Source organism: Malaclemys terrapin, chromosome 3 (assembly GCF_027887155.1).
Source record: "Malaclemys terrapin pileata isolate rMalTer1 chromosome 3, rMalTer1.hap1, whole genome shotgun sequence".
In the NCBI taxonomy this organism is placed as follows: Eukaryota; Metazoa; Chordata; order Testudines; family Emydidae; genus Malaclemys; species Malaclemys terrapin.
In genome coordinates, this window is record NC_071507.1 from 39,688,694 (window position 1) to 39,703,847 (window position 15,154).

The window sequence follows — 15,154 nt, forward strand, 5'->3', positions numbered from 1 at the left end:
TTTGGAAGATAACAGAGCCATAATGGATGCTGAATTGTAAATACAACAGTGACCATACATCAACATCATTAACTGACTTCTGTCTTCCATAACAAAGTATTAAACTTTGTGTGTTAGGATCTTGTACTTATTCAAAAGAAAGTGAAATTCAATGAGATTATAACATTAAAGAGTCTCAGTCTTCTTTCAAAGAAAAATATATTAATAGCAGACAATCTCTCTCTCCTCCCCCCCAATTTAAAATTTCTTCACAAGGGGCCAAAAGATACTGTATATACATTTGCTTCAATAGCTGAAACTTGTGGCTAATACAGTGATGTCTGCTGATTAGAGCAGAGAACTGAGAGGACATTCTTTTATAGTCTGGGATATACCACTCACTGACTATGTAACAAGTCCTTAGGCTTCTTGTGCTTCCTATAATCCAGATGATTAGAAATACATAACCTATCTCAGCTGAACATCCCTAGTTAATAACAACACATCTCAGGAAAGATGCAGTGTCTATTACTGAAGGGCATGCATAATACCCATTAAGATTTGCTCAGTTTTTCTACTACAAATATTATATTTCAATAACAAACTCTACCTGGCACATTTATTTTGGGCATGAGTTAGGCATATAGTCTTATCCCAGGGATAATTTTTTCCCATCCCCCAAATCTGAAACAAATATTTCAAATTGATGTAGCAGTTTGAGAAGCTTTCTTATACTTGTAAAACAAAATATACAACTTATTAAAATACATAAAATGTTGCAAATATGTCTAAAATACGGATTGTATCCTTGTTATTTTAACTTTAAACATTTAAAAAGGTTTTATTTATTATTTTTGTTGTGGTATCACCTAAAAGCCCCAATCAGGGATCAAGTCCCTATTACTGTACGTACACATACACACTCACACAGAAAAGACAGCATTCTATTACCATAACCTTAAATTCAGACTTGAGTAAAATAAACCTACGCTATGTTTTGAAATTGCTGCTTCTCATCAAGAGCAGTTTCAGTCTCAGCCATGTTAAAGGGTCCAAGAAACTCAGAAAAAAACCTCTGTGACCTATTTGTAACTGTTCTTTTGATGTGATGCAGATGTGTATTCTACCTATAGTTACTACTAAGGTGTGTGCACCCCCAGTGCACCGGAGCTGGAACTTTGACTAGCAGGACCTGTAGTGGTGATGTTCACACCCTGCCGCCTTAGCCCCTCCTCTGGCCATATAAGGGCAGCATCACCCTGACCCCCTCTTTTCCTTTGCATCAAATGTCAGACGGCGGGTGGGTCGTGAAATACACATCTGCATCACATCTCAAAGGACAACAGTTACAGGCAGGTAACCATTTTTTTTTCTTTGAGTAGATGCAGTTGTGTGCTCTACTTAGGTGATTCATGAGCGGTATTCGTAGGAGGTGGGGCTTGGAATTTATTTAAACAAGGACTTCAGGATTGCATTCCCAAAGTTTGCGTCTAATCTGGATGCAGCAGGAGTGGCACAGTGGTTTGTAAAAGTATGCACAGAGGACCATGTGGCAGCCCTGCAAATGTCTAATATAGAAATGCCACCTAGGAATGCCATCAGCATTGCCTGGGCTCTTTTGGGATGAGCTCATACCCTTTGAGGGGGGTGTAGCCTGGGCTAATTCATATGCTGCTATGATACAGGAAGTTATCCACCTGGACATAGACTCAGAAGAGACTACTTGATCCTTCATTCAGTCTGCATATGAGACAAACAAACGAGATGAGTAATAGAATGATTTGGTCCTAGCTAGATAAAAAGCTAAACATTGCCTGACATCCACTGTGTGAAGATATTGATCTCTGATGTTGAATGCTGCTTAGGGAAGAACACTGGTAAATACACAGCTTGGTTCAGGTGTTACTGGGAAACCATGTAAGATAAAAACTTGGGGTGTGGCCACAGGGGTACTTTGTCTTTAGCAAATTGTGTGTAATGGCTCCACCATAAAAGCTGCAACTCCCTCACTCTCCTTGCAGATATTATAGCAACACCTTTCTGTCTTGTGTCAAAGACAGTATTATTGTTCCACAAAGGCTCTTTTACCAGCCAGTGGAGACAAGTGACTCTTTTCAAGAACCTTACTGCCACCAACTTCCCATAGATGAGCAGATAAAATGCCATCAGGTGGACTCTCAGTGAACTAGGAAAAAAGACCAGGAGACTGAAGTTGTAACAAATATTCCAGAATGTCCTGGAAACAAGCCAGCTTTGGATGAAGTCTCCAGGCTAACGCCCATATCAAAAAGCCCAGTAGTTCTGTCACATGGCCAGAAGGTACCAAAGGTACAATGGAGGATGAGGTGGTAGAAGCCATGGCAGCAGCAAACTCTTGTACCAGTGGAGAGTCCGGGTCTCAGAGGCAAAATAGGTCTCATGCTGCCTGGTATGCCACTGGCAATTTCATCAGTCCTGGACTCAATGGATACCCCATGGCTGGAACTGGAGCTGACCGTATGGGCTCTGGCTGATCTCAGAGTGGTATCGGGGAGCAGTAGAAGGACCTGCTCCATCCTGCACGTCAGAGGGAGCATGGTGCCAGGCAGCACTCCTCTTAGGAGACGAGGTAAGTCTCCCCAAGTCCTGGAATGGTCCTGATTCATTGTGTGGGCCCTCTTCCCAGGGAAGGGGGAATGACCCCTCTTCCTCTTGAGGGAAATGGCAGAGCCCAAGCATAGAGTGGCATCATTTGACAGAGCTGAAGGCAACCGCTGATCAGACAAGGGCCTTGGGGCTGAAGTGGGCTTCATGGCCTGCTCTACTAGGTGCTGCTTCAGCCACCAGTCTCTTGCCACCTGACTCCTCTTAGCGAATAATGCAGCTGGAACACTGCTCTTTAGTATGTCCCTCACCAAGGCACAACAAGCACCTCATGTGGGGATCACTATTGGGATGGCCCCTCCACACACGACAGACAATGCTTGAACCCTGGTGAGGGCATCACACAGCAGCCAACTGCTCTAATTAATACTAAGCTAACTCTAAACTTAACCTAAGGTATTACTAACTACTATATACAAGACAATTCTCTCAGGAACTGAGGCTCAAAGCTTGAGGTGAGAAACACCACACAGATCATCTATTCCAGCCATGGGAGGTGAAAAGGAACTCAGGGAATTGGGGTGGCACCACCCTTATATGGCCAGGGGATGGTCTATGGTCACAGGGCACGAGCGCTGCCTCTACGGGTACTGTTAGGCAAAGTACTCTGGTTCTGGTGCACTAGGCATGCACACGCCTATGCAGGAAGGAAGCAGAATACACGGCTGCATCTACTCGAAGAAGAATTAGGATATACCAAATTAAAGGATCAGTCTTTTACTCATAATATTTTGCTTTTGTACTCTGTGGGTCTGTAAATGGTGGATGACTATTCAGCACTGAGGGACAAATTCAGACTAGGTTTAGAGAGATACAATGCCATGAAGTTCACTGGAATTACACTTGTTTACACCAGGTTAGAATTTCATCCCTAGATAGTAATAGTTCCCTATTTTAAAATGTTATAATAGGAATAATAGTTAGAGATCTCCAAATTGATTCTCCTGATCCTAGACAGATACTGTTTTATGTACAGTTATATATTATCAGTGCACTGTTATTGTATGCATGAAAGCTGGTCTTTATCATCAGACTGATAGCATTTGTATGAAATAATGCAACTCATTAACTACATTATCTAATAATGTTGCTCAAAGACATGCCAAGGAGATTTATAAAAGGGTAGGGATATTATATCAGTAGAAAAGAAACAAATGCTGAACTTCCAACACCTCCAAGAAGGACATTCTTTGTATAAACACAAGATAGCTTTTGCATCAGATGGATAGCTTCTGAGTTGAAAGAAAAAATAATGAGGCATGTCTAAAAAGCAACTGACACTATAGGCAATGGGCTTCATCTGTTAATAATTTCTTGTTACAAATCATATTTACATTTAAAACCAGTGAAAGATACTGACTGTCAAAAATAAAAAGGATATTGTCACTATTGTTAATCTATAGAGATGGATCCAACACTAAAAAAGTTAAACATTGCTACCAAAAGGTAGAGTCTATAATTATACACAGCTGTATAAGAACTTACAGTGCACTTTCCATATCTGCTATACTTCCGTCCATTTTCTGTCACTATGTAGAGGTAAATGAAGTTGTCATGGGATCCTACTGCAAGTAACGTGCCATCTACAATTGAAGTTTAAAAGATAATAATGTTAACATACTGTTTTCTGAACTGGAATGAGTTCATATTTAATACCAATGCATTATCATCAATCATACAATTGTGAATAAGCTAGAACCCAAGGGCATGTAACTAACTATAACATAAGAACATAAGAAAGGCCATACCGTGTCAGACCAAAGGTCCATCTAGCTCAGTATCCTGTCTACCGACAGTGGCCAATGCCAGGTGCCCCAGAGGGAGTGAACCTAACAGGCAATGATCAAGTGATCTCTCTCCTGCCATCCATCTCCACCCTTTGACAGACACAGGCTAGGGACACCATTCCTTACCCATCCTGGCTAATAGCCATTAATGGACTTAACCACCATGAATTTATCCAGTTCTCTTTTAAAAACTTTGTTATAGTCCTAGCCTTCACAACCTCCTCAGGTAAGGAGTTCCACAAGTTGACTGTGCGCTGCGTGAAGAAGAACTTCCCTTTATTTGTTTTAAACCTGCTGCCTATTAATTTCATTTGATGACCCCTAGTTCTTGTAGTATGGGAATAAGTAAATAACTTTTCCTTATCCACTTTCTGCACATCACTCATGATTTTATATACCTCTATCATATCCCCCCTTAGTCTCCTCTTTTCCAAGCTGAAAAGTCCTAGCCTCTTTAATCTCTCCTCATATGGGACCCGTTCCGAACCCTTAATCATTTTAGTTGCCCTTTTCTGAACTTTTTCTAGTGCCAGTATATCTTTTTTGAGATGAGGAGACCACATCTGTATGCAGTATTCAAGATGAGGGCATACCATCGATTTATATAAGGGCAATAATATATTCTCAGTCTTATTCTCTATCCCCTTTTTAATGATTCCTAACATCTGGTTTGCTTTTTTGACCGCCTCTGCACACTGCATGGACATTTTCAGAGAACTATCCACGATGACTCCAAGATCTTTTTCCTGACTTGTTGTAGCTAAATTAGCCCCCATCATATTGTATGTATAGTTGGGGTTATTTTTTCCAATGTGCATTACTTTACATTTATCCACATTAAATTTCATTTGCCATTTTGTTGCCCAATCACTTAGTTTTGTGAGATCTTTTTGAAGTTCTTCACAGCCTGCTTTGGTCTTAACTATCTTGAGCAGTTTAGTATCATCTGCAAACTTTGCCACCTCACTGTTTACCCCTTTCTCCAGATCATTTATGAATAAGTTGAATAGGATCGGTCTGAGGACTGACCCTTGGGGACCACCACTAGTTACTCCTCTCCATTCTGAGAATTTACCATTAATTCCTACCCTTTGTTCCCTGTCTTTTAACCAGTTCTCAATCCATGAAAGGACCTTCCCTTTTATCCCATGGCAGTTTAATTTACATAAGAGCCTTTGGTGAGGGACCTTGTCAAAGGCTTTCTGGATATCTAAGTACACTATGTCCACTGGATCCCCCTTGTCCACATGTTTGTTGACCCCTTCAAAGAATTCTAGTAGATTAGTAAGACACGATTTCCCTTTACAGAAACCATGTCGACTATTGCTCAACAGTTTATGTTTTTCTATGTGTTGGACAATTTTATTCTTAACTATTGTTTCGACTAATTTGCCTGGGACAGACGTTAGACTTACCGGGCAGGGATAGCTCAGAGGTTTGAGCATTGGCCTGCTAAACCCAGGGTTGTGAGTTCAATCCTCGAGGGGGCCACTTAGGGATCTGGGGCAAAATCAGTACTTGGTCCTGCTAGTGAAAGCAGGGGGCTGGACTCAATGACCTTTCAAGGTCCCTTCCAGTTCTAGGAGATAGGATATCTCCATTAAATATAAAATATACTATACTGCTTTCCAATTTTCATGGTGGTTGTGATTATGGGGTAAGTGAGTTTGCTTCCCACTAGGTCTTGGATAAACAGGGCTACCATTGGACAGGCAACTAGGCTATCTAATGAATCCTCAGGTTTGTACTGGACTTCTGATAACGCTGACAACGTGCAGCCCCTAAAGTTCTGAGTTTTGTGAGTCACTGGAGATGATCTCCAAAGAACAGTTTATTTTTTTAAAAATGTAAAGTTATTACACATGAATCAATGCTAATCAGAGGCTAATTTCACAACATCTACAACAAAGTCACCTTAGCACAGTATTTAAACATTACAAGCTGTTTTCTAATAACAGTAAAGGTCCATGGTACTATTAACCATTTCACTGCCTGGGAACATGATCAAACTCCTCTGTAGCACCAATGAATGTGAGTGCTCTGAAATGAAATGCTGTGGTTGGTAAATAGGGCAGCAGTAGAGGTAAGTTTTGCCCAATTTACCTGGCACGTTATACAACAGCAAACATGAAACAGGCTTGTCAGACTTCTCTTCCATCCAGTCAGAAGAGAGGATTCAACTACTGCCTGTTTGTCCGACTCTCCTATGATGACCTTGGGTTTTATTCAGTAAGAGGATATCTTTCCACATAATCTTACACAAATAATTAATAGCAAATGGCCTTTAGTTTGAGAGAGACACCTGAATTTAACTGTATTGTTTTTGTATTAATACATTTTAAAACTTAAGTGAATAATAATTACAATAAAAACTGTTTAAGATCTTAAAATATTCAGGCACACTTAAAAAGTTACAAATACATCTTAAAATCAAGCTTTCCTTGCTTTATTTACCTTACCTTTACATTCAGTTTAGAGTTACTGAATTCCCCTGAAAGAAATGATGACATCACATCACAACCACCTATACAATGGGGTGCCGTGTTAGGCGACAGTGATGTTTGCAGAGATAGAACAGGAAATATAAAACTGTGAATTCCAGAGCAGGCAAAATGCAAATGAAGCTGTAATTGTTAATTTACACATATTTTGTTAATGATCTTAAGCAATTTTTTTAAAAGCTCTGCAGTTCCTTATTATTGGAGGGTAATTTGATGAGTGTAACACGTTAATAACTTAACAGCTCCAGAGAAGTGCACAAAAAACACCTATTTTATTGGAATTAAAACATGCAATTACAATGAAGTGCCCAGAATACACAGGAAATTTGCCTACCTACTGAGTAGCGCATCACTGAAAGCTGTTCATTACCATCAGTGTGTATTGAAACCAGGTCTCTTGTTTCTGCATCCAAAACAAACCACCTGTTAAGAAGAGAGTTCTAGTGAGTGTTACTTCTACTTAAACAAAACAAAACAAAAAAAGTAAAAATGAATGATCACTGCATTCTATCGTACTGCTTATTAGCATGCTATCCTTTCAATGTATCGTATTAACTTATTTTAATTAAACATTTTCTCTTTGGTTTCTGGGTTTACAAAGTGATGTATATTCCAGTGACAGATATACAAGCATGCCAAAATACCACTATATATATTCTTGAATATAGAGTAGTTATTAGCATATCATGTAATGTAGCATATCATGTAATGATACACATGCTGGTGGACATACAATGTGACTACAGCAGGTCCCTGCTAGAGCTCACTATATTTTAGGGTGCAAAACAGCTTCAATTATAATCTCACATTTTCACATACTTTCTGAAAAATTCACATTTGGGCCTGAAATTTTCCATTCTTGGTCTCTACCTGCAGTTCAGAAAGAATTAGGAGTAATGAATAAATTTGAGAATTTTCATTGCAAACCTGAACTGAATTCAATTAAAAGGATTTCAAAAGAGAAAAAGGCAAAATATTACCACATATATTATTTACTGTAAATAATCTGGTCAGCTCCAGTACTGAGCATGCCCAGTAGAGAAATGTCATTAAATCTACAGCTCCGCACTTAAATACGTACACACTGTATGCCAGTGTGAAGCTAGGTAGTTGGTTCAAGGAATTTAGAAGTTTTACTTCAAGATGAACAGGTCTACAGCCAGGAATGTAAATGGCCTGTTAACCAAGGGCTAGACTGTGACTGTAGGCAAGCCCTGAGCAAGGGGTAGTGCATAAACTGCACTACTCTAGTAGTCTCAAGAGGCACTGTGATTGAGAGAGGTATCTCTGAATCACAATTCCTCCCTTACTATCTCCTTGTTCTGCAAGCGTGGTCATTTCCTATTGGTCTATACCAGGTATAGGCCCTGCCCCTTCCAGACCTCACAGGGATGTCTTGGTACTGCAGGCAGCAGCCATGACTTCCACATGCAGCACAAGCGGCAGAGTCAGTTCTAATGGCTGAAGATGGAAACTGCAGGCAGCTTAGGCAATATTCTTGTTACATATATATATATGTATATTCTTGTCTATAGCATTCAAGTTTCTGATAATATAATTAGAATTAGGAAAACGGTATCCTTTGTTATTAATGTATAGCATAAAACTTTCCCTTGGGCTGCCACTTTGACATGGTGGAGAAGCTTGCTTAAGACCCTAAGAGCGATGCCATCTGGACTCCCGTACTCCTAGTAGGGTCACCCATGGTGGTAAGGTCGAAGGCGATGTACCAAAGTGCACCCCAGACCAACACAACCGCGCATAAGACTTCAATGGCAGAATAGGCTGATGAAGCAGGATCACCTCTCAATGGCTGCAAAGGCGGATGAAGGCTGCAATGGAGTAGAAACCCCCGGTTGTCTTGGACTTCCTTGCCACTGAACACAGATGCCTCTTCCACCAAGATGTGTGTAGTAGCTGGCGCACATCAGCTCCCCCACATTAAACTATTCACATGCAGGCTTCTTTCACAGGAAGAACTTTTTCCCTCCCCTTCCCCATAAAAATCCTGAGGTGATGGGTGAGTGGCGAAGGGAATAGGTGAAGTGATCACCAGGAGTCTCTAGTCAGAGACCTACATGCAGGCAGTGATCTCAAGATGGTCATCATGTGCCCCTGGACTGGGTAGGGGACCATTTTCAGCAGCAGCGGTCATGACTGAGCAGGCCTTTTTAGGAACCCCTCTGCTCACCTCATACAGAGAAGGGGCTAGAAAAGGTACCCCAAACATGGGCTATCCCACCATACCTGACTGGATAACCGCATCCAGAGGGATCACTCCCAGTGTGGTGGAAAAACAAAAGTGTTTCTTACAACTTGGAATGTCCGTACCCTACTAGACGAATCAAAAGGTGAAAGACCCAAACGCAGAACAAGCAATTGCTGTCCGAGAACTCTCGAGGTAAAACATCTACATCGCTGCTCTCAGCGAAACAAGATGTGCAGATGAAGGCCACTTGAGGGAAGAGGGCGATGGTTACATTTTCTTCTGGAAAAGAAAACCAGCAAGCAACAGGCGAATACACGGTGTTGGGTTTGCAATAAAAAATCTTCTAGTCAACCACCTCACTGAGCTCCCCGTTGACATCAATGAGCACCTTTATGACCCTCTGCATCCAATTGGTCAATAAGTCATTTGCCACTATCATCAGTGCATATGCACCAACTCTTGATGCTGAAGAACAGAAAGAATCCTTATACACTGATAAAATTTTGTCATTCATTCCAAAAACGGATAAGATAATCCTTTTAGGGGACTTTAAGGCAAGAGTTGGCCGAGATTCTAATGTATGGAATAGCACTATTGGGAAGGAAGGAGTGGGCAAGACCAATTCCAATGGCATCCTTCTACTCAGCAAATGTGCAGAGCACAACCTTGTGATCACAAATACAATCTTCAGACAAAGCAACAAGTACAAAACAACTTGGCAACATCCCCACTCAAAACAGTGGCACTTCCTAGACTATGTCATTATAAGAACACAGGATCTAAGAGATGTCCAAATCACCCATATCATGAGAGAAGCCGATGACTGCTGAACTGACCACTGCCTGGTGAGGTCAGTCATGTCCATCAGGATTGCACCGAAACATAGAAAGCAATCCAAATCACACAGATGGCAATACAACATCCAAAGACTTCAATCCTCAGTGCACCAAGAGAACTTCCGAACGCTCCTCAGTGAAAAACTCACCACTTGGAAATGACAACACAAGTGTCAAAGAGGACAGGGAAGCCCTAAAACAGACCATCCATGAAGTTTGCGAGGAATGCATTGGTCTTGCTACCTGCTGCCATCAGGACTGGTTTGACAACAACAACATTGAGATTACAGCCATTTTGGACCAGAAGAGAAAAATTTTCTGTGGCTGGCAAAACCAACCACTATCCAGTCAGAAGCAGAGCTCTTTCCATCAGCTCAAAGCTGAAATTCAAAGGAGAATCCAAGAAATCAAAAACCAATGATGGGAGGACAAAACAAAAGAAATCCAAACATTCGCTGACAGACATGATAAGCAGAGCTTTTTTGTGAGACAAAGACTCTGTATGGACAAAGCTCAGTGGCCTCACATCTCTGAGATCCGAAGATGGTAGTCCCCTTCTTAAAGATAACGAATCCATCAAAGAGCGCTGGAAGGAACACTACCAAAAGCTTCTAAATTGAGAATCGATTGTGACGGACGACACCATTGACTTCATCCCTCAGCACCCAATCTGGAAAACTCTTGCCAACCCACCAACACCTGAGGAGGTCTGCAAAGCAATTAAACAAACAAAGCACCAGGTCCTGATGGCATACCAGCTGAAGTACTGAGAGTGGGGGGAGAAACACTAGCTTCACTTGCTGCTCCTCAAAATCTAGCGCACCGAAGAAATCCCTGCTGACTTACATAATGCTAACGTTGTCACCATTTTCAAAAGGGAGACAGGACCAACTGTGGCAAATATCAACTCATTGCCCTCCTCTCCATCTCTGGGAAGATTCTTGCTAGAATCTTACTGAATCGCCTGCTGCCTCTTGCAGTAGTAGTATTTCCAGAGTCCCAGTGTGGCTTCAGACCATCACAAGGCACAACTGACATGATTTTCCAGCCAGGCAGATCCAGGAAGAATGTCAAGAACAACATTAGGAGCTGTATGTGGCCTTTATCGATCTGACCAAAGCCTGACTCTGTCAACCACAAGGCTCTGTGGAAAATCATGTCAAAATTTGGCTGCCCAAGCAAATGTATCACCATTGTAAAACTCCTCCACGACCAGATGATTGCCTCCATCCTGTGAGGTGGCTCTACCTCTGAGCCCTTTGTCATCCAAACTGGCGTAAAACAAGGCTGTGTGCTGGCACCCACCCTTTTCTCCATTTTCTAAGCAACTGTGAAAACATTAACCCAAGACCATCTACCACAGGACACTGGCATCCAATATCGGTCTGACGGCAACCTCGTCAACCTTTCTTGTATCCATGCCAGAACTAAAGTAATATCAGCAACAATAACAGAACGCCAGTACACAGATGATTGTACTGTAGTTGCACACTCAAAGGAGGATCTACAAACAGCCCTTAATTGCTTCTCTGAAGCTTACAAAAACCTATCGCTAACTCTGAACATCGGCAAAACAAAAGTTCTCCACCAGCCAGTCCCTGGTCAATCATCAGACCCAGCAAGGAAGATCTATATTGACAAAGAAGAACTGGAAAATGCAGAATACTTTGCCTATCTTGGCAGCCATCTCTCACAGAGGGTAGAACAGACGTCAAGATTCAGCACAGAATTCATTGTGCCAGCCTTGCCTTTGGCAGACTGTCTCACTCGGTGTTCAACAATCACAACATCAGAACACATACTAGACTTTTAGTTTATAAAGCGGTAGTAATCCCAGCTCTCCTCTATGGCTGTGAGACTTGGGTGACCTACAGAAAACACCCGAAAAACCTGGAACGCCAGCACCAGCACTTTCTTCGGAAGATCCTCAACATAAAGTAGGAGGGTCATCGCACTAATGTCAGTGTCCTCACAGAGGCCAACATCTTTAGTGTTAAGGCTCTGATTATCCAGCACCAGCTGAGGTGGAGCGGGCACTGTGTGTGCATGCCTAATGTACGCTTACCAAAACAACTACTATACGCCCAACTCACCAAAGGAGAAAGGAAACACAGAGGCCAAAAGTAACATTTTAAAGACTAAAGATAAACATCAAGAGATGTGGCATCAACACCACACACTGGGAGACAGCAGCCCAGAATAGGGATAACTGGCAAAGACTTGTCAGAGAGGGAGCGTCGACATTTGAGGAAAATCGTCTTGGCCTGGTTGCAGAAAAACGCCAGAAAAGAAAGGAAAGACAACTGTCACACAGCAATCATGGCCCTACCCTGTCTTCCAACACCACCTTCAATGTCTGCCAGTGAGCCTGTGACTCAAGAATCGGACTCCTCAGTCACCAAAGGACCCATGAAAAAATAAAATCTGTGAAAGAGATCATCCTCAATCTCGAGGGATCACCGACGATAGCATAAAAATATAAGATGTGCTACTTGGTTAAGTTAATTTTGAGATAACTTTCACTTCTGTAATTTTTCTGACATTTGAAGTCAATCTCACAACTATAACATTGCACTAAAGGTAATTTTTTTCATTTAACATAATATACAGTTACATACACATTACATACTGTATAAATAAAATGGAACAAATTTATTCAGAGACATATCTAGTCCATCATTTTCATATTATATATTATAGAAATTAATACAGGGCATTCCAAAAGAAACTTAAAAGAACTTAAAATAAATTCCTGGATCAACAGTACACACAATTAAATTTGACAGAAGAAACATCAATTCCATTTTATTAATCCAGAGTCTGAAACCCAAGTATCTGGAAAATGGCTTAGTCCAAATAGTTTTAAATCAATTTGTCATTAGGGGACCACCTGAAAATAACAAAACAGCTCAATATGCCACAGCCTGTTGAATGCTCTTTATGTAAGATGGATGGAACTGGTGGAAAAATGGCTTAAAAAGTTTTCATTAGACAGCAATAGAAACCACGCTCAAGAATATCACTCTAATATAATGCAAAAAGCCAACTCTGCTTACTTACGAGCTGTACACAGATTTTTCAGGGTAACTTGGTGAATCAGATATTTCAAATTGCTGCTCTGGTACTGAATTTCATTCCCACCCCCTTGCCTGCTCTTGCCACAGGATTAACTCAAAATGCTACTTTCCTACACTTGTGTGACAGCTGAGGTAGGGAAAGGGACATTTGTTAACAGGGAGGGAGAAAACTGTGCCCTTGTCTCCAATGAGAGAGAAAGAGCGACTCCTAATAGTAACTCTGCTATATGATACACGCTGATGGAAGGCCACAGGAACATGAGATATACAACGGCAGTCTTCAGTGGGTTGAGAATTAGCATATTTTCATGATAAATAAATACATTAGTCTGAAACACTTTGCACTAGATTCCTTGGGGCTGATTCATCATCACATTACTCCAGTTTTATGCTGGTGTAACTCTACCAAAACCAATAGTGAATCAGGCCTCTTCTTTGTTTCAGTCCAGATGGCTGCTACACCTCTTCCTGTGTGAGCAATAAAATAGAAGAGGAAGGCCTCACTTTACAAGTGTCTCTCCTACAGGACACTTCTAGCATGTGCACTGCAATGAGAAACCTAATCTAATTGTCTGACATAGAAAGAGAAGGTGAGTTCATTTCCTTTTTTAATAAAAAGAGGCAGGATGCTGGATCACAGGGCAAGAACTGACTTACAAGAATGAGCCAGAGCAAACCTATTTCTTTACTAAGGGCTGGTCCACACTAACCCCCCAGTTCGAACTAAGATACGCAACTTCAGCTACGTGAATAATGAAGCTGAAGTAGAAGTATCTTAGTTCGAACTACAAGGTACTTACTGCGGGTCCACACGCGGCAGGCAGGCTCCATCGTCGTCTCCGTGTACTCCTCTCGCCGAGCAGGAGTACCGGTGTCGACGGCGAGCACTTCTGGGATCGATTTATCGCGTCTAGACAAGACGCGATAAATCGATCCCAGAAGATCGATTGCTTACCGCGGAACCCGGAGGTAAGTATAGACGTACCCTAAGGCAGGCAGGCAACCTCCTTACTAAACTCTCCCAAGTGCTGAGGGACATGCACCAGATTGCTGGCTCTGAATGCTGGTGAATGGTCTTACTGGGTAATATTAGGGGACAGGTGGGTGACAGTGTTTAGGGAGGTGGCTGCTAGATTCAGATGGGCAGTCGTGCTGGGATTTGGGAATTAAAACATCTTTCTAAACAATGGCCCAGGACCAGTTCTTAGTAAAGTTGGTTGATCCTGAAAGCATCTGTATTAGTCCCATCAAAATGTTTTACTACCCTGCCATATCCCAAAACATCAAATCTTGAGGCCTGAGTGCCATCTAGTTAATGTCAATTACTTAAAACTTCAAATACCATAAAAGCCTCATGGCTTTTCTAGACGAACAGCTAGTGTGCGCTGCAAGCCGGGTGTATAAATTTATTTTGTATTAGACTGCAATGCACTAAGTGTCCATGTGGCCCTGCTGCCACACACCATAAGTTCTCTAGTGTGCTTTGATTTACTCCTATTTCGAAGAGGGTTACATCAAATTGCACTACTAGAAACACACATCTACAAAAGCGGTGCACAAAATCTAATTTATTGAAAGTGTAGAGAAAGGAGGCTGCAATGCACATCTTGTGTACCTTTAATACATTCAACTTTATTTGGCACCAGAGATACTCTTATGTAATATGCTGCCTATTTCTCTGGAATCTTTTTCTTCTTCAGAGTGAGGTACAATCATGATGCAAACAGCAGACGAGATTATTAGCACCAAACTGTAATACTAGTCAGTGCAGTATGACAAACTATGAATTTAGGAGGAAAGCGTTGGTCAGACCTAATTTAGTTAGTTCATTTTACTTCCACAAGCTTTAGTCATAGACACACTACCATAGCTCTCCCAGTCTAGCAGTGAATGTACAGTAATTGCCAGTGAGAGAGTCAGTCTCCATGAAATGTGTTTCCATTCTACCAAATACAGCTGGGTTCTACCTTAGGACTACAAGTTCTCGGAGGGGGTCTCATTTCCAAATGAATGTATGCAGCAAGCAGATGGTAGCCAGCCCTGTAAAGTTCTACTGGGCTGTGAAATGCGAGGACTGTCTGCCAAGTGAACTCTTAGACTTCTGATCTGTAGACCAGATTAA

At 41.5% G+C, this 15,154-nt stretch overlaps 1 protein-coding gene across 3 annotated transcripts in view; it reads right to left on the bottom strand.

The window, feature by feature from the left end:
* The window catches only part of EML4 (EMAP like 4), a 258,689-nt gene that overhangs the window by 19,440 nt on the left and 224,095 nt on the right, over positions 1-15,154 (bottom strand). For all 3 annotated transcript variants that reach the window (XM_054022072.1, XM_054022073.1, XM_054022071.1), the window contains exons 19-20: positions 7,245-7,333; positions 4,108-4,205 (exon numbers count right to left, since the gene is read on the bottom strand). In XM_054022072.1, the coding sequence (XP_053878047.1) occupies positions 4,108-4,205; positions 7,245-7,333 (187 nt within the window). The remainder of the gene's footprint in view (positions 1-4,107; positions 4,206-7,244; positions 7,334-15,154) is intronic.